The 26,004-nt window shown below is 41.9% G+C and overlaps 1 protein-coding gene across 2 annotated transcripts in view; it reads right to left on the bottom strand.

Moving 5' to 3' along the window:
• BABAM2 (BRISC and BRCA1 A complex member 2) overlaps nt 1-26,004 on the bottom strand; it is a 340,273-nt gene that overhangs the window by 143,234 nt on the left and 171,035 nt on the right. For both annotated transcript variants that reach the window (XM_090280995.1, XM_090280994.1), the window contains exon 7: nt 23,440-23,549. In XM_090280995.1, the coding sequence (XP_090137121.1) occupies nt 23,440-23,549 (110 nt within the window). The remainder of the gene's footprint in view (nt 1-23,439; nt 23,550-26,004) is intronic.

Genomic DNA, 26,004 nt, shown 5'->3' on the forward strand with positions numbered 1-26,004 from the left:
GGCACCTAAGATCCCTGGTCTGGGTGCTTATGGGAGGCCACCAGTCGATGCTTCTCTCTCGCATCAATGTTTCTCTCTTTCCCTTCCTCTCTCTAAAAGCAATGAAAAATGTCCCTGGGTAAGGATAAAAAAAAGTTGTAGTCTAACCTCTAAAACTCTCTTTAATACCAGAGAAAGTATGACCCAACTCATTCTTAGCAGTATTCTTCACAGAATTCAAATCAAAGATAGACCAAAGAAAGGTCAAAACTCATTTGTCCTGGAAAAAATTAGGTAATAAATTCCAAATAAGGAAGTGCTGAGCCAACTTCAAGCAGGGGTTCTCAAACTTCGTGTTCATACGACCACCCATAATCTAGATGTCTGAGTACAGAGAACCAGTCCCCGTGGCAATGGCGAATGTAGCTCAGCCCTGCTTCAGAAAACCGACAGGTGCGAGGTGGCACACAGGAGCCAGGCCCGCAGATCGGCTTTCCCATGGGAATCAGGCCTGCATGGTATCTACGCTGCCTTGAAGCTTGCTTTTGCTAAAACTCCTTCACCCAGAGTTGGAAACAACAAATGTTAACATACAATTTTAAAATACTTTCTGAGCTGTTTTAAGGACAGGAAATCGCTAGCCCACCCATCCTTATTGCTCCCTTGTATGCATGACATTCTTTTCTGTAAGGAATAATCATCTAAAGTGACCTTGCCTTTAGCATAATGAGTTATGGCTTTGTTTAAGGTAATCCACTCTGAAAGCAATAAAAGCCTGTCCAGGCAAGGGTTGGGGCACTCTCTCGTCTAGAGAGTGGCCACTCTCTCTTTTCCCCGCAGGATTCATAGAGTCTGTGTGAATTTGTTCGCCTTCATCCACAATGCTGCAGACACCGCTGGCCGGCGCCTGTGACATCTGAGCCTTCAAAATTCTGACTTGTAGGTAGAGGATGGATTCAAGGATTGTATGCTATTAATTTCCATTTTGGTGCAGGTGATCTGCTGACCATATTTTTGAGAAGCACTTTTTTGGGGTTCCAGAAAGCCATAGAATAACACAGCAAGATTCTGATTCAATATATTCAACAAAGATTTAGAGGTCTCAAAAGTCAACACCCCCAAAAAAAGCTGAATTGAGAAACTGTTTCAAAAGTGCAGTATCAAGAAATCTATTATATATGAAGAGAATAAAGCAAAAGAAAAGCCTTTTAGATAGTAAAAGTGACTGTGACACACCTTGTATTTTGAAATGTACCAACTAACAGCTCAGAGAACAGGTGTGACAAACATAGATCAATGTAATACCTATTAGAAGAAGTGTGAGCAGTTGATGAGCAAAGAAACCATTTGAGTAAGCCTCTGGAAGGAGGAACATCCAAGGAATAGTATCCAAAATCCTAATGTGTCTTTACATTCTTAAATGCTAAAGTCAGGGGGGAGAAAAAAAATAAAAAACCAACTCCAAGTGAAATGTTATGAGGTGTTAATGTATCAAAGTGTTAACCACCAAAAATAACACACAAAACTGCTCAAGTGATTCCGGGAAGCTTTTATTACAAAGACAAGTAGAGGTGGAAGAGATGTTGCCGAATAAAGCAAAGAACGGCTCTGCAACACAGCGGAAGGTCTACACACTCTCAAACTCCATCAACTAAATTACACACTGAACTACTGGCAAGGAATAAATAGCCTATAAACTATATGTAAAACTCCTGGTGTAGCCAAATCGACTGGATCTGTAATTAGAGCCCAAGTCCTAGTAGCGGGTGACTGTCCTTTAAGACTGCTCAAATCACATCTCTTCTGAGAAGCCTTCCCTTCCTTACTGGTGAATACAATACAGGATCTAGGTGTCCTGGTATCATACCATTCTTACAGAGCAAGATACTGGTGTTTCTGTGGCTGTACCAGCAGGATTTCAGAGTGCGTGAGGGGCTTCATTCATCCTCGGCTCTCTTCAACGACCGGGTCTCTCCAATTCTTCCCCCGCCCCTATTCCTGCCTCCCCAACCACTCTCCCCAGACACCTTTACTGTAAAGCAGAGGAAGCCTTCCAGCTTCTGCAACATCCCCTCCCCGCACCAAAACCAAAAAAGGCCCAGGCTTGACTTGGAGAAGGGGGAAGATCCCCTGAGTTGAGGGACCTCTTCCCTGAGGAGAGGGGTGGCCTGGGGGGAAACCAAAGCTGGTATCGAGGCCAATGGCCAGAGCTGTGAAGGGCCCAGTGTACCAGGAAGAGGGTGGGGTCCTGAAGGCTCCCCTCAGGGAAGTATCTGAAATGTGGCAAGAAGTTCCAATGCCCTGTGCACATGACTTGGCAGTTCCAGGATGCCAGCGCAGAGAGGCTGGGGTCAAAGCCCTTAGGGGCTCATGGATCTTCATTCTAAATGGCTTAAAACATAAGTTTTAAATCTTTAAGAGGCAGGCTGCTAAATGTGAAGTGTGGATCTTTTGAGCAGGCAGAGGAGCGGTTCTGTGGCAGTTTGTTAGTGCTAAAGTGATTTTGGAAAACATACCTAATCAGAAAGTTTACTGTTATATATCCTAACATGAGAGAGTCATTTGGATTCCTCCTTCTAAAATCATCCTCTGAAAATACAAACTGCCCCTGGAAGGGTTAGGTTTACCACTTCTTTCCAGTGCTACATAAATAATCTGGTGGTCACACCAGCCAACATTCCCAGTCTCTGGTGAGGTGTTGGGGGCCCATTAAAGTGAGGAAAATCTGTGTGTGACGACCACTGAGAGCAAAAGGGGTCGAATGTCCCAACGAAGGCCTGGAAGCTCTCTTCTTCAAGGAAAGATATGACCTGAACTTTCTACTTAGGGAAATCCAGAGGCAGGTTAAGTCGCAAATGCGAAACATTTTAGCTTCTTAAGGGAGGGACCACATTGTATCCAAGTATTTGGAACTATCTTGTGCTCAATTATAGTTTTTCTCATCTTTACTATACAACTATTAGTAATTAGTTATTAGCTCTGGCTCACTATTTAAGACTCGTTGTAGAAAAATGTGACCATACTAGAACTATTCTGTGCCTCAGGAGCAGCCCACTTGCCTGGCGCATGGGGGCAAAAACAAGGTATCCCAAATCATCTGGCATCGCTGGAAGGAGAGGCAGTGTCCAAGAGAAATTTCAAAACCTCACATGTTTATTTTAGATCCAATACAGTAAAACCAAAACTCACAGGTGCCCTTAAAGACCCTCCACACTATTCACCAATCAAGAACTGTTTTACCTTCAAGTCCCATTAGAACACTACCTTCTGTGGCCCCTATTTTCCTTAAAAGAGTAAGACCTTTAGGAGCTGCTGGCACTAGGTTCCCCTTCAAAGCCTCTTCATTGGCAAGGTCATTAAGTTGCAAGATGTTTTTCATCATTCTCACAGTGTTGTTTTCTAAAGATTCTTTTCCTCCTAACATGATAAAGAAATTTCTGTGGATGAGAATGAAACTGCAGTTTCTGGGAGGGTCGTTGAGTTCCCATGTTTTACAGGGGGGAGGGGGAGCTCGGTGGGTACTGGAACCCAGAGAGGTGAGAGGACTTACCAACCCAAGGTCACGTGGCTGGAGGGAGAGGCCGGGACCAGAACACAGTACTCCTGCCTTCTGGGCTGGTCTCTCCCCAGGTCTCACTGCCTTTCCAAGAGAGAGCTGCCTTTTCCAAGAAGCTTTATAACTGCTCGGCATGGGTGATGTCTATAAGCGGGCCCTACCTTAAAAGCCACTAAAACACAGATTGCTCTTAGTTTACCTTAGCACAATTAAGTTACAAGTTCAAACTCACACCAGTGTTTGTCAATAGATCCAAGATCTTTAAAGGAAAGAAAAAGGCGTTAGCTCCTTTCTGGTGGTTGCAGGGAAAAGAAAAATGGCTGTACTCTATCTAGTTTTCCTTCTTCCCCACTGTATCACCACGTGGACAAGGTGTTCTTTTGTTTGATAGTATATGCCCTGAAAACGGCGCTCTTTGCACAAGAGGATGGTGTGTGGGACAGTAGATAGAATATGAACCTAGGAATCAGAGAATGGATTTTAACATTCCCTCTACCTTTAACTTGCAGTGTAAGTTACTTAGCTTGTTCGAACTACCATTTCTTTACCTGTAAAATACAAAACATCATCTACTACATAGGATTTTTGCAAGGATGAAATGAGATCATACATTTAAAGCACCTAGTACAGTGTCTGGTTCATATAAGCTCCTCAAAAAAATCAGTTCCTTCTCCCCTCTTCTGCTGTTATTGCTGAGATTTCAGACAAGTAATTTAACCAGTTAACGTCCTCTATATAATGAAAGATAATAAATGCTTCTGATGAAACAACACTATATAAAAATATAATTATTAACCATCAAGATTAATACCTGAAGGCATTAATTCACTTTGTAAAATATGCACAGGTACCAATTCCTGATAAATATACTGCAGCAGGAGCTTGTCCTAAGGTGCCACTTTGCTGAAGTAAGAGGGCTGCTGGGGTCCAAGTGCCAAGAACGCTGACTAGAGCAGCCAGAGGGATGCTGAGTTCTCTATTGGAGACGTTCGGCACTGCAGGGCTCAGCGGAGCCACCGGGAGCGGCGACAGCACAGCGCACTGCAGCGGGAAGAGCACGAGGCGACAGGGCCCCGCGAGCCCTGCGTCCCAGCTCCAGACCTGCAAGAGAGTTCCTGCGAGTTGGGCCAGTCCTTTCAATATTTGTTCTAACTCTGGAAAACAGGGATGACAACACCTGTCCCATCTAGTTTGCGAAGATAATAGTTGAGAATGTACTTCTGGCGTAGGAAGTGCAATATAAACATAAGGTTACGTTGTTGTTACTAAGCCAGCATACAAAGATAGGAATAAGTCAAATGAGGAAGCCCTGAAGGGTGATGAAAAGGCAGGAGGCTGGAAGCCACCCCCCTGAGAGGACACCAGTGGAGGGATTATCAGGGACGGGCTCAGTGCTCTGTGGCCAGTGCTCAGCAGGCTGGCGATTACCTACCATGCCAAGGGACAGGGCAGGTGAGAAATAGGCACAATAAGCATTTAAGTTGTACTCAGCTGAAGTTCAAAAAAGAACGGAAAAGTACAACAAAAATGCTGTTACCGTTCCTGCCTTTGAACAGCACACTGGGCCTGTGTTCTCTCAATTCCTTAATACAAGAACCTAGATCACAGGGTAATAAGTATATGTGGACAGGCCCCATGTTTGATTTGAGCTGGATGGCTTTCTCTGGGTGACAGCGGGTCCGCACAGATGACTTCCAGAGACGATCGTTTATTGCAAGGGCCCTTGGTAACATAAGAAAGACAGGAAAGTACTCTATCCACTCTGTGCTCACTCTGGCTCCAGTTTTGGCTCTGGGATGTGGAGTGGGTTTCATGGGCGGGGGGGCAAGTTGCAAATAACAACCCAGAACTGAGCGACAGCTCAGCTGTTGTTTGCCCTGCCCTTATACTTTGTACGGAGAAGAAATGCCTGGGCTTAGGGGGCCTCTTGGTATATGGACTTCTGTTGGGTGAGCTGAGCTGGCCCATCTGCTGTGGCTGGATCACTGCTGGCTCCCTGCCACCTGCCAGCGAGGCAAGCTGCACAATCGACAGCCACCGAAGGTTAAAGAACAAAAAGGGTTGTGTTCTGTCCCTCAAAATGTGGTGAAATACATGGCAGGCACTATGACTTGATGGAATCCTTCAGTATATCCAGTTTCCTTGGTAACCAAACTATGTACTAAATGGTTTCCATAGCAAAACATCCCAGAGTCCAAACAATCAACATACGCATACAGTTTGAAATGTAACTTATTATTGGGGAGCTGCCCACATTTTAAAAAATTAGCAGGCTTAAAAACCAACCCTGATCCCTGATTGTGGCACCAAAGCAGATGTCTCAGTGAAGCCCCATTCAAAAGGCACCGTATCAGGGAAGGGCCAGGGAAAGGGAGAGTCAAACCTAAGATATGCCAGCCTGAGCTATGTGACACGATTTCCACAGTGTCCTGTGTTCCAAGACACAAGATCCTGATCTGAAATAAGCCAGACAACCACAGGATATGAATAAAGTACTTCTGGGATTCCTGGAACTCTCTTCTAAGTAAGAATAAGATTCTCAAATAAACAATCTAACAAGGTGTCCAATTTATAATCTGGAACTCAAAGGAAAAGCAGTCATTACTTTCTTCCCCACCTGGGGTGACAGCACCCCGTTAGGGGGCATATGGGAATGTATGGGGACACAGTACGCGGTCTCAGTTACTGAGGGGTTTTTCATGTAAGCGGCAGGAGCCAAAGATGCTAAATGTCCTGCAGGGCACAGGATGGTACCACACAACAAAATGAGTATAAAATGTGTCATATCAGCAAAAGAATTTCCATTAGGGAACAATGATCAACTTTTTATGTGTTTCTTGCCATTTATCCTTTGTTCTTTAAAAAGAAAAAAGAAAAACAGAGGGAGTAAAAAAATCAAAATAGTATTTTTAAAATTCTCAATCTATTTAATAAGGGTCTTACACCAGAGATGTGAACTTACGCAAATGAAATACAAGAAAGTTAAAAATGATTTGTTAAAATGAAAAAGGAAGTGATTTCAATCTCTAGGAAAGGACAGTGCCCCTGAGGCAGGAGCAGAGACTCCCTGCCAGCTCAGGAGGGAGAACCTGCCCTGGGGCCCGCTGCCACCTTTGAGTTCAGAACCCCTTGGCCCAAGGTCAGGGTCCCTACAGGCCCCCTTTTCACCCTGCAACTAACTGAGACTCTTTAGCAGTCCTGCATGTGAGCAGTTAGTGACTGCATAGAGGGCAGTCACTGAGTGCAAAATCCCTCCTTTCAGATCTTCAGAAAGTCTCCAAGTGATTAGGTCTGTAATGAGCAGATCCTCCATATCCCATCCTGCTGTGAGTCCAATTTTGGGTCGAAGACAACCCACTGCAATCAGAAGACTTCCTTAGTTCAAGGAGCCCTTTGGAAGTCCTGAACATCTTTAAATTTGGGCCAAATTTAAAAGCTCCTATTGGCTTTTCTTAAAATTTGTAAAAATGCTGGGAATTTAATCCATGGAAGAGGTCCTACGCTTAGGATTCAAGCCAGGATGAAAGTGGATTCACTAGGGAGCTGAAGACTTCCTAGGACTTCTAGTTCTGATCGGGGGCCCAGTTCAGCCTTAAGGTCTCCAAGCCTGAGCAGTATCCAAAATCACTCAGTAGTTCCAATAGCTCAACAGTCTACAGTGTAGTCCACTGATGGAATACTGGTTCATATTTTATTAGTCATTCACATTTCCTCATCTGTGAAGTGGCTGTTCATGTTTTTGTCCATTTTTCTATATGAATTTTTGCCATTTCTTAATAATCTTAAGGAGTTTTTTATTCTAGATATGAACTCTACATCAGTTATTTTAGGTTTATCATTTACATATTTAAATGTTATAAAACTAAGAAATGGCAATTTGGATCTTCAATGATCTAAAAGTAGAAAATGTTGAATATACGCATGGGAAAACTTTAAAATATGACTACAGTAGGAAGTAGATAAAAATACTAACCAAAGGAACTTCAACAAGTGGCTGACTTCAAAGAACACCACCAAGAAAGTGAAAAGACAACCCACAGAATGGAAGAAAATATTTGCAAATCATGCATCTGATAAGGGTCTAGTAACCAAAATACATAACGAACTCTTTAAAAGAACTCAATTTTAAAATGGGCAAAAGATCTGAGTAGACATTGCTCCAAGGGATTTGAAACCATATGTCCACACAAAACCTTGTAACATGAATGTTTGTGGCAGCATTATTCATAACAGACAAAAACTGGAAACAATCCAAATAGCCACTGACTGATGAATGAATAAAGAAAATGTGACATATTCACACTGACACATTCACAATGACATATTATTCATCAATAAAAAGAAATGAAGCTCTGGTGCACAGAAAACATGGATGAACCTTGAAAACACTATGCCAAGTGGAAGAAGTTAGTCACAAAAAACCACACGATTCATTTATATGAAATGTCCAGAACACGTAAACCCACAGAGACAGAAAGGAGATTAATGTTCGCCAGGGACTAGGGGGCAATGGGGAGAAACTGTTAAAGGGCATGGAGATTTTTTAAGGGGTGACGATAATGTTCTAAAATTGTGGTGATGGCTGTACCACTCTGTAAATACACTCAAAAACACTGAATTGTATACATTATGGATGAATTGCATAGTATATAAATTATATCTCAAAAAAATAGAAGAGTAGGCTAAGGCAAAGCAGCAGACAAGAGGGGAAGAGTGACAGAATGCCCTAAAATCAGGGTGGCAATTTCAGGGTTCAGACGCAGTGCACTTTCCTGTGGGCTTTAGAAGGGCTAAGAGTCATTGAAAACTGGGCAGAAAACACAACCTGTAAGAGGCAGTGAAAGTCAGGAAGAGAGGAACTGTGTAGAAGGCCAAGAGCACAGCACAGGAAAGGCTGGACCCAATTAACTGGAAAATATAAGGGTGCAGATAAGAACAGCAAGGGCTGAGAGAGCAAGAACAGTATGTATTTAAGGATAAACGCACATGCAGGGCACACTCTCAGCTCTGTGCTTCACCTCCCTCCTCTGTTTCAGTTCTGTCCGACTCTCGATAAACCACATCACCTTAGAACGACGAGTGACTCTCAGACATTTAGGGAGCCAAAGAATCACCAGGTCCTTCTTAAAAGCACAGGTTCCTGACCTCACTCCCAGACCTTAGATTCAGAATGTGTCTGCGGCCTCAGAAATTCAATTTAATCCAAACCCCACACTCATACTGATGTTGGAGTTCTGAGGCCCCCACTCCGAGCACCACCCTCGATGGTCTTCCCCCACCTCCAGTGAAGCATTAGGTGGCATATAAGAGCAAAGGCTTTGGAAGATAATGGATCTTGGTATGAATCCTGTTGCTGCTGCATACTTGCTGACCTTTGACAGCTGACCACTCTGTGCCTCGATGTGCCCACATGTAACTGAGAGCCAGTGATTCCTGTTGTGCAGATCAAATAAAATAGCATTTGTAACATTCCACACAGCACTCAGTGGCTGCTGGGTTGCTCCTGTCTGTGATTCTTGTCCTTGGCCAAATTTCCCACTGCAGTGGCCGGCGGACATTTCACTGGTATCTAAATGAGAAATTTCAGAGGCGGGGTTCTTAATTCACGGTCAGTGGGTCCCTAATGGGTCTGGGCTTAGATATAAAAAAAATCTACAAATCCTCTGATGAATATGCAAAATTATCTGGGATAGAAGGGACTATGCGTTGTCATAATTATCATGAGATTCTCAAATTTGAAATGAGGCTTTGATCCCCCCCCCCAAAAAAAAATGTCAAGTTGCTCCCTTATAGAAGAAATCTTCAGTTCATTTCTGTCCCTCATTCCAGATTTCTGTTTTTACATTTCCCCTACTAGCTTACCCTAATTGGATTCAGGTGAGCTAATATTACCTAAGGTCTTGGTGCATAGCATCTGGAGGGGAATTTTCAAAAATCAGTGTCCCTGAACATTTCAGGAGCAGGAGGAAGGTGATGAAGATGTTGGTTGAGATGACAATAATACTAACAGCTACATACCATGAACTGGGAGTTTACGATGTGCTAGGCACTATGCTGAAAAAAACACTGTACATATTTTCTCATTCAAGCCTGACAAAAACCTGGTGAGGATTACAGATGAAGAAACTCAGTTGCAGAAGTTAAGTAATTTACACTAGTTTACAGAACCAGAGAGTGGCAGTCAGGCTTCAATCCCAAATCTATTATGTTGCAAGGCAGGGCTCTGAGCCAGTGCCTGCCTATGTTTCACTGAAGACTGAACCATGACAGGAGGGGCAGATGGGCCAGGACAGAGGGGGAAGTGGCCGCTGAGAGCAGAGGTGAAGATTCTGCTTCTGGCCGAACTACATTTATCTCCAAAGAACTGGAATTTGGACACGAGGCAGAATTGGGCTTTGTGCCCTGCTGATCTCTGGGAGATATTAGTCTGGAACTAAATGGCTGGGGGGATCCTTCCAGTAAGGCTATAAAACTCAGCCCCAAAAATGTAAACATACAAAACTGCTCAGATCAACAAGTCTGTGAAAAAACTGAGGACTAGGAAATATTTGTCTGTGGAATGGAAAATAGAAAAGATCAAAGATACAAAGGAGAAACACACTTTCAATATGGAACCAAGTATAGAGCTGTGGACTTCCTTCCTGACATTAAGGGAGGACAGGAAGTAGGCAGTGTACTGGAGAGACTCTAAAAGCAAGCTGCACACACGGCGTATGTAAATACCAGTGGCTTTGAGTTTGGGGGTAGAACAGGAATAGGGTAGTAACTGGAGAGTAACTGGTCCAAGATTTTATTTCAATTTCTAATCGCTGTGCATGACCTAGGCATGACAACCTTTATGGATACTAAGGGAAAACAGTTCAATGGTGTGAATGAAAGATATTTCTAAAACTTAGCACAGGTACAAATAGGCTCTCAAAGGTTCCTAAAGGACGATGACAGTAGATGGATGGTTCTCAACGGGGAATAATTTTGCTTCCCTTGCCATCTGTTGCCCAGGGGACATTATAGACATTGTTGTCATGACTAGTGTGTAGAGGCCAGGAATGCTACCAAACAACTTTAAAGGAACAGGAGAGGCCCCTCGCCCAAATAAATAAATAAGAATCATCCATCCCCAAACGTCAACAGTGCCAAGACTGAGAAACCCTGTAGCAGATGAAAGAAATCATAGCATAGTACTTCCAACAATTACTAAATGTTCGAGGCCCCACAAAAATAGCATTTATTATATACAACAAACAGGTTCCACCAAAAAGTATGTAAGTCATCAAATATCCAGTAAAGTGATTCCAATGTGTCTCTGTTCAATTTTTTTACAAGTTAATTTTAATTTCATAATGAAAATGCCTATATATACCTATTAAAACCTTACCAACAGGCTAAAGCTCCCTTTGCTCTTGACCATCAATCCTGTTAAAGAGTCAAACTGCCTAGATTCGAGTGGTGGTACCACCACTTGCTAGGTATGTGACTCAGGCAAGTGTTTGACGCTCCCTGAATAGCAGTTTCATCATCTATAAAATGGGGGCAATAGTAGTAACCAATCTTACTGTTGTGAGGACTGAATGAGTTACTGGGTATAGAATAATTAAAACACATGACACATGTGTTCATTAAGTTCATTAAGCCGTTATTGGTATCCAAAATACACATACACACATATATATACATACTCCTTTGTAGAACATATATATGGTTTTGATGTTAAACTTTTTAAACATAAATATGTATGATTCTGTTCATTTTTCTGATATCTGCTCTTATTCAACTCAGAAATCTTTCCATATGACTACACAGAAATCTACCTAGTTCTTTACTGCTTCATTCTGTGCCAAAGTATTTTAAGTCATTTCCCTACTGATGAGCATTTCAGTTATTTCTACCATTTGGACTCTTAACACTAAATTCTCCACTTACTGAGACCAGACAGGGCCAAGTTTATCTACATTTTAAGAAAGAATTTGCAAAAAATAAATGGGCAGTTACTTAGTCATTGGTGAAAAACCCTAACAGAGTGGAAATAATAACCAAAACAAATAGTATCTACAACTAAATATTTTGGTGTAATATTTGAAGTAAAATAAGGATTTCCTTATTGTATAAAGAGAAAAATATAAAACTTTAAAATAATAATATGCTCTATAATGTGTGTTTAAAGAAATTATAGAGACTTCTATGATATTATAGTTAATAAATCCTTAAAAGCTTTCAAAATAATTTTCCTTGGCTTTAACACACGTTAGGTTGGTAATGTTAAACTCCAACCCAGCTGAAGTAAGGAAAAATGTACTAGGTCAGAGGAGAACACGAAAACATGAAAGTGCTGTCACCCTTTGGTCATAAACCCCTTTTCTCCGAGAAACATGGCTATAAAACTTTGTTCCAGGATGACAACTTGGCACAAAATGACCCAACATTACATCATACCTTTTAAAGATCAGGGTGGAGCAGGAAGGGAGGGCGGGGTTACAAAGTGGGAGGGAAAAGTTCCTTCTTGTATGGGGGAAAAGGCTGTCAGTAAAATGAATTTTCCACTGATGTATATAACTCCTTCAACTCAATGGGTTGGTTTAGCTGAAATTTGGCAAGGTAGCAAATTTTAGTCTTCTTCAAGAATGACCTCTATTTTGTCGAAGCTGTCTATAAAAGATAATGGGAACAGACAGGATGTCCATTCCCTGCTATATTCCTATATGGTACATTATGTTAACTCATCACTTGTTTGTTTTAAACTAAAGGCTTCTTCATTCATTAAAATCATTAATGCTGCTAGTGAAAGACAGCATGTCTAAATTTTAACAAGTACAGAAGAACTCCAATATAATTATTAGCCCTGTATCATGGGAATCAAAATCAGACATACCAGAATCAAACTGTATGCTCTTCCATAAAGGTTCACACAGCCGACTCTGACAACACCGGTGTCAGGCCTTCCCCCCAATAACAGTGTAAGGGGTTCCACTTTACACACGGAGACTTAATCATTACCTTCTTACACCAAACACTTGTAACCAAGAACCATGCCATTACCTTGGTACTAAATAATTACCCTTTGAAACCATGTTGTGGACATAACAAAGCATATACTTTTTAGGGAGAAGATGAGGTACAACGGCTTTATTTTTAAAACCCAACTGACATATCTCCCTATCCATCCCTACACTCTTCTCTGAAAACTAAGTAAAAGATATTCTATTAATGTAATAGACCAACTCACGGATCACTGTGCCAATAGAAACACACTGAGAAACAGGAGAAGACAGTGAAGCACCGGAGAGGGAAGTGCTGTGAACCACATGGGCTTCATGGAGGTGGAGGCAAACACAAGGGGAAGGCTCCGAAGTGTCAGTTTCAATACCCTGGATCCTTGCTCTTTCTGGAGTTCCTCTGCCCCCACCATGAGCTAAATTAAAAAACCTAGGTGTGTGTGTTGGGCAGAGAGGAGTCCAAGAGCTCTGAAAGGATCAGTCATTCCCCCTATGAGACAGAAATGTAAGGTTAAAACTGCTTCCTAACATAGAAATTATGTTAGCAATTTTGAGAGTGAGAAATTTAAAATGTGCTCTGATTTAAGCAAATACCAATAAATATAAACAACGGAATACTGGGGAAAATGGTCATTCTTTATACATCCCTTATAGCAAATGTTCCCAATCTGTTGGCTTCATGGCACGATGGGACTTTGATATAACAAGTTTACTAATTTATTAGACACCAAGTATCTGAAGACCAAATAAATGTTGTGTGTGATATCACATGTATAAAACATGTATGATATATGTATACATATATGCATGCACACGCCTACGTGTATATATGCACATGTATACATATCCATATGCCCTGGCTGGTTTAGCTCAGTGGATTGAGCGTCGGCCTGCGAGCTAAGTGTCGCTGGTTCGATCTTCCAGTCAGGGTACATCAGAGAAGGAAAACTCTGACTCCAAAAAACCTCCGCTGCCTTGCGGCATACCTCTTCTGGGGAAAGGCTAAGGGAGTAAACCCCGACAGAAAATCCGGAGCCGGAGTCCCTAAGGCGGTTTGACGTTGTAGTCAACACCGGCAACTCCTGCGGCGCACCTGAACCCAAGCTGTATCGACTCCGTCTTTCCCTTGGACCCTTCAGCTGCGAAGAGAGGGGGGGTCTGCTGCATGGGCAACAGCAGACCCTCCATATCACCCTGCCCAGGCTCTGTAGCTTCAGCTCCACTGGAGAGGACACTCCAGCGTCATCGCAAGATGTCGATTCAACACGGGAGGAGACAGATGTCGTGTCACTCCCGAGTCGGACTGCACAGCCATTCTCGGCGGTGCAGATAGACACTTAAGAAGCTACACCATCGTCTCTCAAGACGGACGGCTGCCGACGATACATATCCATGCATAGACAACACATAAAAGTATATATATTTATCCATTTTAATATATAACACATACCCCATTGTAATTAGTAAAATACAAATTCATTTACAAAGGATTTAATTTATCATTTATTAACATGAAATGCTCAAATGTATTGTTTATACCTGTTTTGGTCTGTGAAATGTTTTTTTTTTAATCTTCACCCAAGGATATTTTCATTGATTTGAGAGAGAGAGAGAAGACAGGTAGGGGGAGAGAGTGAGAAACATTGATATGAAAGAGAAACACCAATCAGTTGCCTCCTGTACGCACCCCAACCAGGGATCAAACCCACAACCTAGGTATGTGCCCTGACAGGAAATCAAACCCTCAACCTTTTGGTGCATGGGACAATGTTCCAACCAACTGAGCCACCCAGCCAGGGCTGAAAGTTTTATTTTAATTTATTTTTTACCCACAGTAAAATTCGCTCTTTGCTATGCACAGTTCCAGGGTTTGACAAGTATGTATAGTTGCATATCCGCCATCACGGTCATGATACAGAACAATGCCGTCATCCTAAAAAGTCCCCCTGTGCTGCCTCTTTGTAGCCAAATCCTCCTTCCACCCTCAGGTAAAAGGCTCTGACACCAGAAACAGGTCCTCGCACTTGAAAGGGGATGGGAATAACCGCCTGATAGTGCCGATGACCATCTTTTTCATAATCGTATGCCACCAAATTTACACATTAGTTTCCATTTCTACCCAGTGTTTGACAAAAAGAATTAAAGGAAACTATAGGACAGGTGGAAATAAAGACTTGGAGGAGTTCAGACTTCGGGACAGTATGAAGAAAAAAGTGCTAGAACTTGATAATAAGCTAGATATAGGTAGTTTTTAAAAATAAATATGCCTGGGAAAAGCTGAGTCGGATAAACTGATGAGTGATCATTTATGAGGAAGGATAATAAACTTTGTGTTTAAGCAAGACAATGATGAGATCAGGTTTGTTTTGGAAAGTCCACTCTGCCTGCAGTGTGGCAACGAGATGGCACTAGGGCAAGAGCAGGCGCAGAGACCAGCGGGTGTTTCAAGGGTACAGCTGAGAAAGGACAGTAGCTCAGACAGGTCACCTCCAAGAACAGAGGTTTGCTAAAAACCACAAGAGGAAGAGCAGAAAAGAGTTTCAACAGCTACAGAGCAGACTATCACTGGAGTATCTTTCAGAGCACAGTCAATCCCTGTAGAAAACTGGATCAAGACACAATGCAGAACATCTCACAGTATGGCCAACTAGATCAGAGTCTTCCTACTATAAACACTGAAAAATGGTGGACAAAAAACTTACACAAATATAGCTACACTTCTAAAAAAAGTAAGACCATTTCCCAGAAGTCCCTCTCCCTGGTTCTGCCGCCTGTGGGGCCGGGAGTGTGGGGCACTGCGGCTTCTCAGACGCGACAATGGCACTTCCATGTTCCTCGCCAGCTCAGTGAAGAGGCATAAAGCGTGTTTAAGCCAGGGAGAAACAGGGACCAAGCTGTGCCTTCCAAAGATTAATCTGGCAAAGGGTAAGGTACATAGAGGCCTGAAACGAGGAGAGGGGAAAGGGCGAGATGAAGCTGAGATACCGTGGAGGCAAAAGCAACTGGCCGTTGCTTGGTTATGGGAAACAATGGCGAGAAGGTCAAAAATAAGATGCCTAGGTTTCATGGCTGGAGCCACTAAGATAGAAAAGCCATTATAAAAATAAGGAACAATGGACAAGAGTAGTTTTGGGGAGGTGAGAGGGGCAGTGTTGGATGATAATCTGCCCTTTAGATATTAAACTTGAAGCTTCAGTGATTATTCTAGCATGAGTGGTACAGAAAGCTAAAAATGCAGGACTGAAATCTAGAACAAGGATCCTTAAGTGCAGTTTATGAATTGGCTTCAGGGGAGAGTGTTACTCTCAAAATTGTAAATAAACTTTTTGTGTCTGTACATTTTCCTGGGTGTGAAGTCCATGTTTCTAATCATATTTCAAAGAGGTCTGTCTCAATTTGCTATTCCTTTACACATAATGAGTCAGTTTTGAATACTTTTAATCTCTGGTGTTCTGCAGTTCCAGCTGATTTGTCTAGGTGTCAATTTCTTTTTATTTGGCCTGTTTCTGAGGACTGGCACTTTCCATCAGTTCTGAAACATTCTAGGCTATTTTCTCTTCCATTTTATAATCTCTCTGCTCCTAATGTTTTTTTGTTAACTACCACTCTTCATTTCAGACCTTCCATTGAGGAATATTTTCCTACTTGTGAATAAATATAAATGAACACTGACTGTATCAAACAGTAATGCTCAGTGTTTAGTTCTTTGCTGTTGAGATAGAATATTGCACTGAAAATCATGAATTTCTCAGCTTCATTACTGAAAAAACTGCACAAAACCCTTGAGATGTTTAGCAGAAAGGTGCGAGGCCTGATTTTTAAAATAAAAACACACATTTTTAAGCTAACCATTACTCTATAGAGAAGGGAATAGCATATAAGGAAAACAAGGCACAGAACTGCCCACAGACACAAAATAAATCTAAGAGCTTAAGGGTCAGACAAGTTTAAGAAACACGTACCAGTGAGATCTGAGTTATCACAGATGTATACACTTCTCTCTAAATGCATATTTTCTGCTTAAAAAGAAAGCTAGATAAAAAAGCTTTGATATATCACTGACTTAGGCGGCTGGGGAGATGAGAGTTCTATACCACAATGTTTCCAAAAATATGGTATTTGGGGGTTGATTGATTTCCTCCCTCAACTAAATTCCATTCTTGTCCTTTTTTTGTAATTTTTCAAAGTGCAGGCTGAGCTCTTAATCTTTTGAGAGGCACAGGCAAAACAGAACGCCAAGCTCGCTAATGAAAACTTGCTGAACTTAACTTTTCAGAATTCCACGCTAAGTCACGAAGAGCCCCTTTGGCCCCGCTCCCAGACTAGTAAAATGAGCAGCTCAAGTCCCTGGAGGCTGAGATAGCTCGCTCCACTAAAACCAAATACACATCTTCTCCTGACAGCTGGTTGTCTTAGCATAGTCAGTAGTGTGTACTTATCAAAGTGAGGGGACCCTCCCGGACACAATATTTATTATAAGATTATCTCAGTGGCTCAAGTAAATATGAGTGATGCTAAATTAAATCATGCTTACTCTGATGTTCCATTACTTAAAATCTAACACAAAATCACCCCAAGAGATCTGGGGTCTCATTTCTTGAAACAATTGATATAGGTTAAAAAAAGTCACAATAATTATCTTTTCTTTCAAATCTATCAGTGTTTACTTATATAATTCTTCTAACTATTCTTAAAAAATCTTTGAGCACCTAAAATAAAAAATTTCCATCCTGTTCCAATGTTGAATTCAGTATTAACTTTAAGTAAAATCATAAAATATTGAACTTGCTCATTGATTTAAAAAATTTATATCTGATTTTTCTGGATTTAATAACCGTTATCTCATTAAATTTCACCCATAGTTCTGAGTAGCATTATATGCATTTTCAGCTCCCTCTACCCTTTCCCTAGGCCCTTTAAGTCAAGTTTCAGTCTTCCCCTGCCTTTGTGGATTCCAGGCTACCCAGATATTCTAAGTGACCATGTCTGTGGCCAGGCACACTGTGGGGTAAAGGGAGGGAAAGGAAGACAGAAGAGGCCACAATAGGAGTAGATGAGAGGTAACATGAGGTCAGAATCCCATTCACCACCTCCAGGATTCAGCTGAAAACCACACCTGTGATGAAGCTCCATTTCTCTGAATCATGACCAGGGGTCCGCAGGGAAACATGCCCGCTGGCTAGCCACAAGTCACAGCAATGAGAAAGGACTACAGAGACCACCTGCCTTTGCAGGCCAACGACCCAGCAGGTTCAAAGCTTTCTGCCCCACTGCGGAGTCCCATCAGCGGGCGCTGCAGCTGAGCTCAGGCAGGGCCAGCCGGGGAGAAGATGGGGGGCAGCTCACCAGCCCTCAGCTGAGGGAAACAGAGGCCCACCCTTAAGGAGTTTATAGTTCAGGGAAACAATATGACAACAGAGGCATAACTATAGGAGGGGAGAGTGCAGTCTTGTTGGGGAGGCAGGTGGTGGTGGTCAGGAAAAGCTCTATGGAGGAGGCCGTGCGTGCCTGAGAAGATAAAAGAGGAAAGACAGAGCTTCGACAGCTCCTATGGGTGCCGGAAATAAATTCAGTGTTCTGATATAAGAAGCAGCCCACGCAAAGGTATGGACGTGAAAAGAAAGGAAGGTGAGTTCACAGGAAATCACCACAACCTCAGTTTGGCTGAACAACAAGATCCATATAGAGCCCTGACTGGAGCAGAAAGGTCAGTCAGGGCTGCAACAGAAAACACCCTGAATGCCAGACTGAGGGATGTGCACCGAATTCAGTTGGTCGTGATGATGCTGAGCAAGGAAAGGACATTACATGACCAGAACTTATTCAGGAAGTGACGGTTCTGGGCTGGATAAAGTAAAATAGGAAGACAAGTTAAAAGCCGTCAGGAGACATGGCAACTGAAGGAGTGACTAGGAAATGACAGCAGGAATGACAAAAGTGAGATATTATAGAGCGAGGATTTCTAGTACAAAACAACAGGTTGGCTAATGCCTTTGAGATGTGGCCCTTGGGCACCTAAGAAAAAGAAACATTAGTTTGGACAAATGATGAGTTTGGTTTCAGACACTGAATTTGAAGTATCACCTGAACACACAGACAGACCTATCTATCAGGTGGCTAGAAAAACAGATCGGTAAACAGGGGAAAAGTTGGGATTAGAAATGGGGATTTGGGAATCATCCATACAGAGGTAATAAGGCCACACAGAGCCCCAGGGATGGAATCACAGAAACCACAACTGAACATAATTGAATGGGTGCAAAAGGAAGTAGAGGCAGCAAAGGAGGCCAGGAAGGGCCTAAGAATCCCGGGTTAGAGAGGAAAGAAGACGTATTCTGAAACACATGCTAGGAATACCATGATGAGGATCAGATGAGATGGTAAAGGGAAAAGCCGTTTGAACATTTTAAAGTACTAAACAAATGTATTTTTATTATGGTTACAGTAGTACATGTTTAATCTCTAGAAAAGCCACATTACATTGGAAGAGTAAGGCTTCCCAAATTTTTCCCAAGGCCCCCTTCACCAAATCAAATGGAAATATGATCTCCTCCCCCCCTGAGCATCGCCCATATGCCAAACACTACCGTGGAGATTTTCAAATGTATATCCTCCCCTTGGCATAGCTGATTCTGAAATTTAAGATTTATCCTCCTTTACAGAAGATGAAATGAGGCTCAAAAAGGTTAAGTGTCTTGAGTAAGACTGCCAGCCAATAAGTGGAGGAACAGAGGGCTTCTGGTGCCAAGTCTTACTGTGCCTTCTCTACTAAAACACAAGTTAGAACTTGCTATATTTGTTCTGATCTCCCTTACTATATCATTGGAAAATTAAGGGCAGAAGCCATAGCTCATATATCCTGCTCTCCTCTGAAGCACCTAGCAAGGGGCTTTTCTCATCATGGTCAGTTACTGTGCTTGGTTGCCTGACAGCATAAATGCACAAATCTGCAGGCACACAGGCCTCCCTAATGGGGAGCGTTTGTGGCCTGGTAGGATTTCAGTACTTATTTCTAAGGCGGACTGCAAGTTAACAACAGAAAGTTCTAAAAACAAATTCTGCACTTGTGAAAGATGCCACCTGGTCTGCCTCGGGGGCACCAAGTGGGAACAGCACAGGGAGTGACGAGCCGGTTTGCTTCAAACCACTCCCACAGATCGGCTCAAGCCAAGAAAAGGGCCCACACGTTTCGGGGAAGAGAACTGTGCAGTCCACTTAACCTCTGGTGTCACCTCTGGCACTGCCAACAGTCTGGGGAGGAGGGCTAGGTGGGGCATCTTGGTGCCAGCTCTGATGACGTAACCTTACAATTCCAGCATTTCTGCCAGGAAAAAAAGACAACTGGTTTGGAAACTAGATTCTCCCCACCCACCCACCCAGCCTAATAATCAACCAATGTCAGTCTTGCATAGCTGACCACTGGTGTTCGTTTGGATACCTCATCATCCTTTTTTAAACTAATTCAATTGACTGATTTGGGTCCCTTGGAAAACAAATGTATAGAGCCCAAAGTATGTATATTTCATAAGTGTTCCTATGTAAGAACAGGAAGTTCTCAGAAGCATTTACTTTGCAAGCCATACACAGGCATAGTGGGAGACCAGGAAACACACGCATGTAAACACCAGAAAGGTGAGCGGTCATGTGTTCCAGCTGCCAGAAATACCAGACAGCTATGCCAGGACCCTGGGTAAACAGAGAGCCTCAAGTGGGATTGAATGTCAGAGCTTCATAAATTACAGCACTCCCCAGTGTCTCTGACAGATGTTTCTGTTTGTGGGGAATGTCTCATTTGGAGACATTTGGTATCCATGTCCCTAGAAATCTTTAGGGGACAACAAATTGATCTTTCCTGCATGTGAAGGCCAAGAGTCCAAAGTAGCCTTTTCCTGTGTCTGAGACTAGTCAATGTGAGCATAACATCCTCGCCCACTGCACAGTCAAGCTGGGACAGATAGAGGTTAGCTAAACTGAACTGGGGTATCTCCTGGGCTCAAGATATCCTTCCTTGCCCACGAAGAGCAGGTGGTGGGAATGCAAGGCCTTACTCGTCCATTTTTACCTAATACCGGATTGGGCTATTGGTCTCACTGAGGCCTCTGCCTGTCCAATCCACTACACGGGACTTGGGACTTCCTCGAAAGAGCCGCAGCAGAAGCCAGAAAGAGTACAAGCCTCAGCTAGGGCAAGTGTCTGGCATCAGCTTTGGGCGGGTCCACATGGGATGCTTTTCCCATGACTCCTGAAAGAACTCTCCAAGTCTGCGTCTACATTCAATGCTTGGATGGCTAAAAGTGGACAGAATAGAATGAAACACAGAAAAGAAACGAGAGCTTAACACAGTATCTGAGAGAGTACCAACCCCTATTCACTCAGTTCTTCATATCCTTCCTCTGACCTTTGCCTTACTGAAATGGCATCACTTCCGTTCTACACTGTCGTCTCTGTAAGAGCTAACCCAAGATATTAATAACTTTTGCAAATATGTAAGCCCTCAGAAAGTCATAACACAGTTTGGCCACTTTCCATTTTAACCTTTCTCTAAAACCTCATTTGTATGACTTCTACTTAAGGGTGTCAGGGGGGTGGCGTTACAAATACAATTCTACTAAGTACATTTTTACTAACCGGGAAAAATATAATAGCTCTCAGTGCAGCATTTTCAAATTTTCTTATAAGAATTACTTACTGACCTAGAATACTGCCATTCAGGCTACTAAAGGAATGAGAAGACTTGTTCCTTGCCCTTGAGCAGCTTGCAATTTAGTAAAAGATGGGGAAAATGCACATCACTGACTAAACCTATGGCGAGCAGATTATAAAAGTGACACAAATTCAGTATTAGAAGAGTTCAGGGAAAGGCTAGACTAATTGTGCTCAGGAAAGTGGCTGGTAGAGATGGCACCTGAATAAGGCCTTAGAAAATGTATAAAATTTCAAGAGGGAGAGGGCGTCAGAGAAGGGCGTTTTACGTGGATAACTGCCTCAGCAAAGCACGGAGCAAGAGTGCAGGCGAATTAAGAAAACTCCAAGTGAGACAGTCTGGCTGGAGCACAGGCCACAGGAGGGAGAATGAGAGCCTGACCTGGGAAGGGACGCTGCGGCCAGTTCTTAACATAAGGTAGAAAGTTACATTTTGGAAACAGGAAATAACTTAAAATATATCCTGCACTAAGAATTTTTCACGTCACATCTTAGATTTTAGAGGGAAAAATATTTTATTAGCAAGCTTATTTGCAAACTAGATGCAATAACTTCAGGGAAAAAATGGGGGGGGGGGGCTGGGAAAATGGTTTTTCAGAGCCGGCAAATTCTTGACTGCAGCTTAACGAATATATTCTTATTACCTACCCCCTGGGATTGCCTCATGAATCTCTCTCTTTTCACGTCACCAATATACCCTCCTCACTCATTAGCACATACTGAGCGGCGACTGCAGAACTAGCATTTGCTCACTTGCTGACTGGCCCTCTCTCTTTCTGCCCCACTTGGCCTGCTAACCACTCACTCGCTCACTCACCCTTGCTTCCCTATGAACTAGGTCAATAATAATAACTAACAGCTACTACTTGCTACAGTGCCACACAGGCCATGCAATTAATCAGTGCTTTATGAACAGCATTTAATATAACCCTCAAAACAACACTATGAAATAGGTATTATTATCCCCATTTTACAGATGAGAAAATAAGTTCAAAGGTGTTAAATATTTTGCCAACTAGTGTTACAGAACACCCAGGTTTAAACCAGATGTGCTTGTTACAGAACCTTACTTGTTACCACTTCTCTGCGCGGCCTCCAGCACCCTTTGACCTCCTACTGATATGTGTCAGTATTTTACATTAAAAATTAAAATATTCATTGAGCACCTGCTACTGTAAAATCCTGCCCTAGGTGCTGTCAGTGGTATATAAATAAGAGCATGCTCACAATCTTCCATATTTCAGTATTAACAGCTATGCTGTATTAGCGTGTTAAGATGGTATGTCCATGATTCATGAGTTAGAGCAACTCACGTCAGAGGGGGTGAGAATGGCTTAGTCCATGAATGCTGAATGTGACCACATCTCTCAGACAAAAATCAGCCAACCCTGACTATGACTTACGGAGAATTTTAATAACACATTTCAATCAGGGTCTGTAAGAACTCTCTGCTGGTGAAAAATCTGTCCTGTCAGAAGTTCCCAAGCAAATCTGGTTATAATCTATTTTCAATGAACTTCAGCTTCCTTTGAAGTAAAATAAGCTACTAAAGCATTTTAACCAACAATAAGCACATTGTGAGGCTAGTCCTTGTAAAATTCATTACCAATGAGTAAAGTTATTTGGTTAAAACAAATGTGATATCAAACTACTTGTACCATGTAGCCTGAATGTTGTGTAAAACTTTATAGAGCTATTCAGACATAGAAAAATAGCTCAAACATGTCATCTTTTTAAGCTATCTGCTTTTAATGTTACCTTTACTAACTGCTGAGTAAGTTTTTGCTTAATATTTTCAAGAGACGAGTTACATTTTTACAAACAGCTATAATAGTTACAAATATATTAAGAAATTGGGTGGGCTGTCGTTCAGCAGTCCTCTTTAAGCTATAACCATACGTACCCAAGGAACATTTGGAAGGAGTCACAATTTCAGATTCAGTCTGCCTACTCATTCCTCTCTGCAAAGGTACAGTATTCACATCACATATCACACAACCAAGACTCATCCAAAGATTGCAGTGGCAAACACTAATTGCATTTACTCTGTAATCTAAACTCCTAATACAATTCATTTTTAAGAAAATGAAAGTCAATCAAAAAATCATTTTAAGAGTTCGAGAGTGACAAAAGAAGTGCCAATACACATATGGTATATGGTCAACAAGGAGGAGCACCAGGCTACAGAAAGTTAATGACACTGATACTCACTGTTCAATTCGGGGTGACAAGTACAGCTTGGGGTACACCTGAGTGGCTTCGGCATCCTCAAAACTGACAGAAAGGAGGGCCACATCTTCTCCAGGGTCTTCATTTACATCCTTAAACAAGAAGTGAAAAAAACACAATGTCATCACTACCTGCTCTCGTAACACCTTTTTGGTGACAAGCTCACAATCCACTGTCATTTAGGCTAGAAGGTGTGAGTTACCTGGATTTGAATTTAGCAGCTCTGTACATCCTTTGCCACATACCTAGTCACTCCCATAGAGTAATGGCCTCCAAACGTTCTGACCAAAGCCTACTGTAGTGAAGGAAGACCCTCACCTATCTACTTGTTCCCACATTCCAAGAGGAAAAAAGTGAATCTGGTAATAACAAAGAACTAGACAAAAACATCATTAACAAATGTCAATAAACATGTTGTTGGCAGTATGTATATATATCTATATATGTATATATATACACACATACACACATATCTATAATGGCTTATAATTTATATAATATATGTATAAATGGCTTCTAACTTATTTTATAAAGAGTATGAATTATAAATATGATTTATATCATAAGACAACCAAAAAAACTTAAAGTACCCAGTAATTTTATTATATCTACATTAACAGTATGTGTACGTTGCTTTAAAAAGCAAAAATTCCCAAGAAATATATTACTACGAAGTGTGCCACCATACAGGCAAATGGCAGGGGGTTATATACACATGTACTTTTAGCAAGATGATCATGGATGATTCATATAAGAACCACAGGACATACATGTCTTAAAGTCAAGTTATAAGAATATTATAAGACAAAAATATTGTTGATCCAAATATGTATTAAGAAACACTGAGCCCTGGCTGGTGTGGCTCAGTGGACTGAGCACTGGCCTAAGGGCCAGAAGGTTGCTGGTTCCATTCCCAGTCAGGGCATGTGCCTGGGTTGCAAGCCAGATCCCAGGATGGGGGCATGTAAGAGGCAATTGATTAATGTTTCTCTCACATATTGCTGTTTCTCTCCCTCTCTTTCTCTCTCCCTTCCCTATTCTCTAAAAATAAATAAATAAAATATTTTTAAAAATAAAATAAAAATAAACTTCATTAGACAAGTACTATAATCTTAAAAAACAAACCCTGAGAGGTTAACCAAACAACTAACAATAAATTAAACTGAAAATGATAAAGTTAAATTGTAATTTATAATTAAAAAGCAAAAACAGCAATAATCAAATGTCATAACCAACTCAAGTCAACACTGATGATACACTGAATCAAAACTGTGGGACCTACAACTGTGTGTATTGCTTTCCAATTACTGCCAAGCACCAAGTGTTTGCCAGACTTCTGAATAGAATACTGAATTAGAATAAATTCTAGTAGCATGTGCTTTTAATCTATGAATACCAAATTTTAGTAACCCTAAATAATTTACTTTTGGTGGGTAGTGGCTCCAAGTCGAATATAAGCTTTTTTAAAAACTTAATAGAATTACAAATCTTTTACCCACAGGGGCTAGTAAGAACTGACCTATAGTTCTGGATTTCATAGGCCACCAGGAGGGCTCAGCAGCCAACCTACCAGGGTCCCAACCTGGAATCGAAGAATCACTGCCTGTGAACATTGTGAGCCTCAGATATGATATCCTTCCTTCTGCCTAAAACTGACTTCACCCCTTCTTTCCTGGCATCCTGCTCATCATTAACACCACAGTCTCCTTGCTCTGCCTGATAGTGATTATAAGATGCACACGTGTGACATGTGTACAAGGGGGCAAGGACCGGAAGTCTCTCCCATCTTAAAAAATAAAAATAAAATCATACTGGTCTCTACACAATCCCTTGAATCCCCCCTCATTTCTCTCCTCCCTTCACAGACTTCCTCCCCTCCCACTTGTCCCTTAGCCCAGCATATAAGCTTTCTGACCCTACTAGCTCATCAAGACCGCTCCCACGGAGGGCAACCACTAAACAGAGCAAATGCTTCTCTAGCCTTAGGTCACTCGCGCTCTAAACTGTGTTTGACATGGGCCATCTCTCTCCTCCGGAAATCCTCTCTTGTCCTGTTTCTAAGAAACTGTACTCTCCTGGTCTTCTCCTGTCTCTTGGGCCACTTCCTCCTCCCTTTGCATTCTTTGTTTCTTAATGTCTCAATTGTTTTTTTTTGGTTTTACGTTATAAAATTTAGGCTTGTTGTAACAAGCTAAATCATAGAGAAGTTTATAAAGAAAAAAATCCACCCTCACTTTTTAAGGTAACCAATATTAACTGTGCATATAGCCTCAAACGGCTTGGTGTACAGTCAGAAAACACACACACACATACACACACTTGCGTATAAACAGCTTTTTAACCTCCGTTTTGTTTTCCCTAATGGAATCACATTATACACATCACTCTACCCATTGCTTTCTAAATAGCCACACAATGCTCCACTGCACGCTCCTAGCCACGAACACTCAGGCTGTCCGCAGTTCGTAGCCACCTGACAGTGCTACAGTGAATACCCACAAACATCCTTTACTAGTGGCGCTTACATTTCTTAATAAACTAGAGCTG

The sequence above is a fragment of the Furipterus horrens genome, unplaced genomic scaffold (genome assembly GCF_987537825.1).
Source record: "Furipterus horrens unplaced genomic scaffold, mFurHor1.1.pri manual_scaffold_6, whole genome shotgun sequence".
NCBI lineage: Eukaryota > Metazoa > Chordata > Mammalia > Chiroptera > Furipteridae > Furipterus > Furipterus horrens.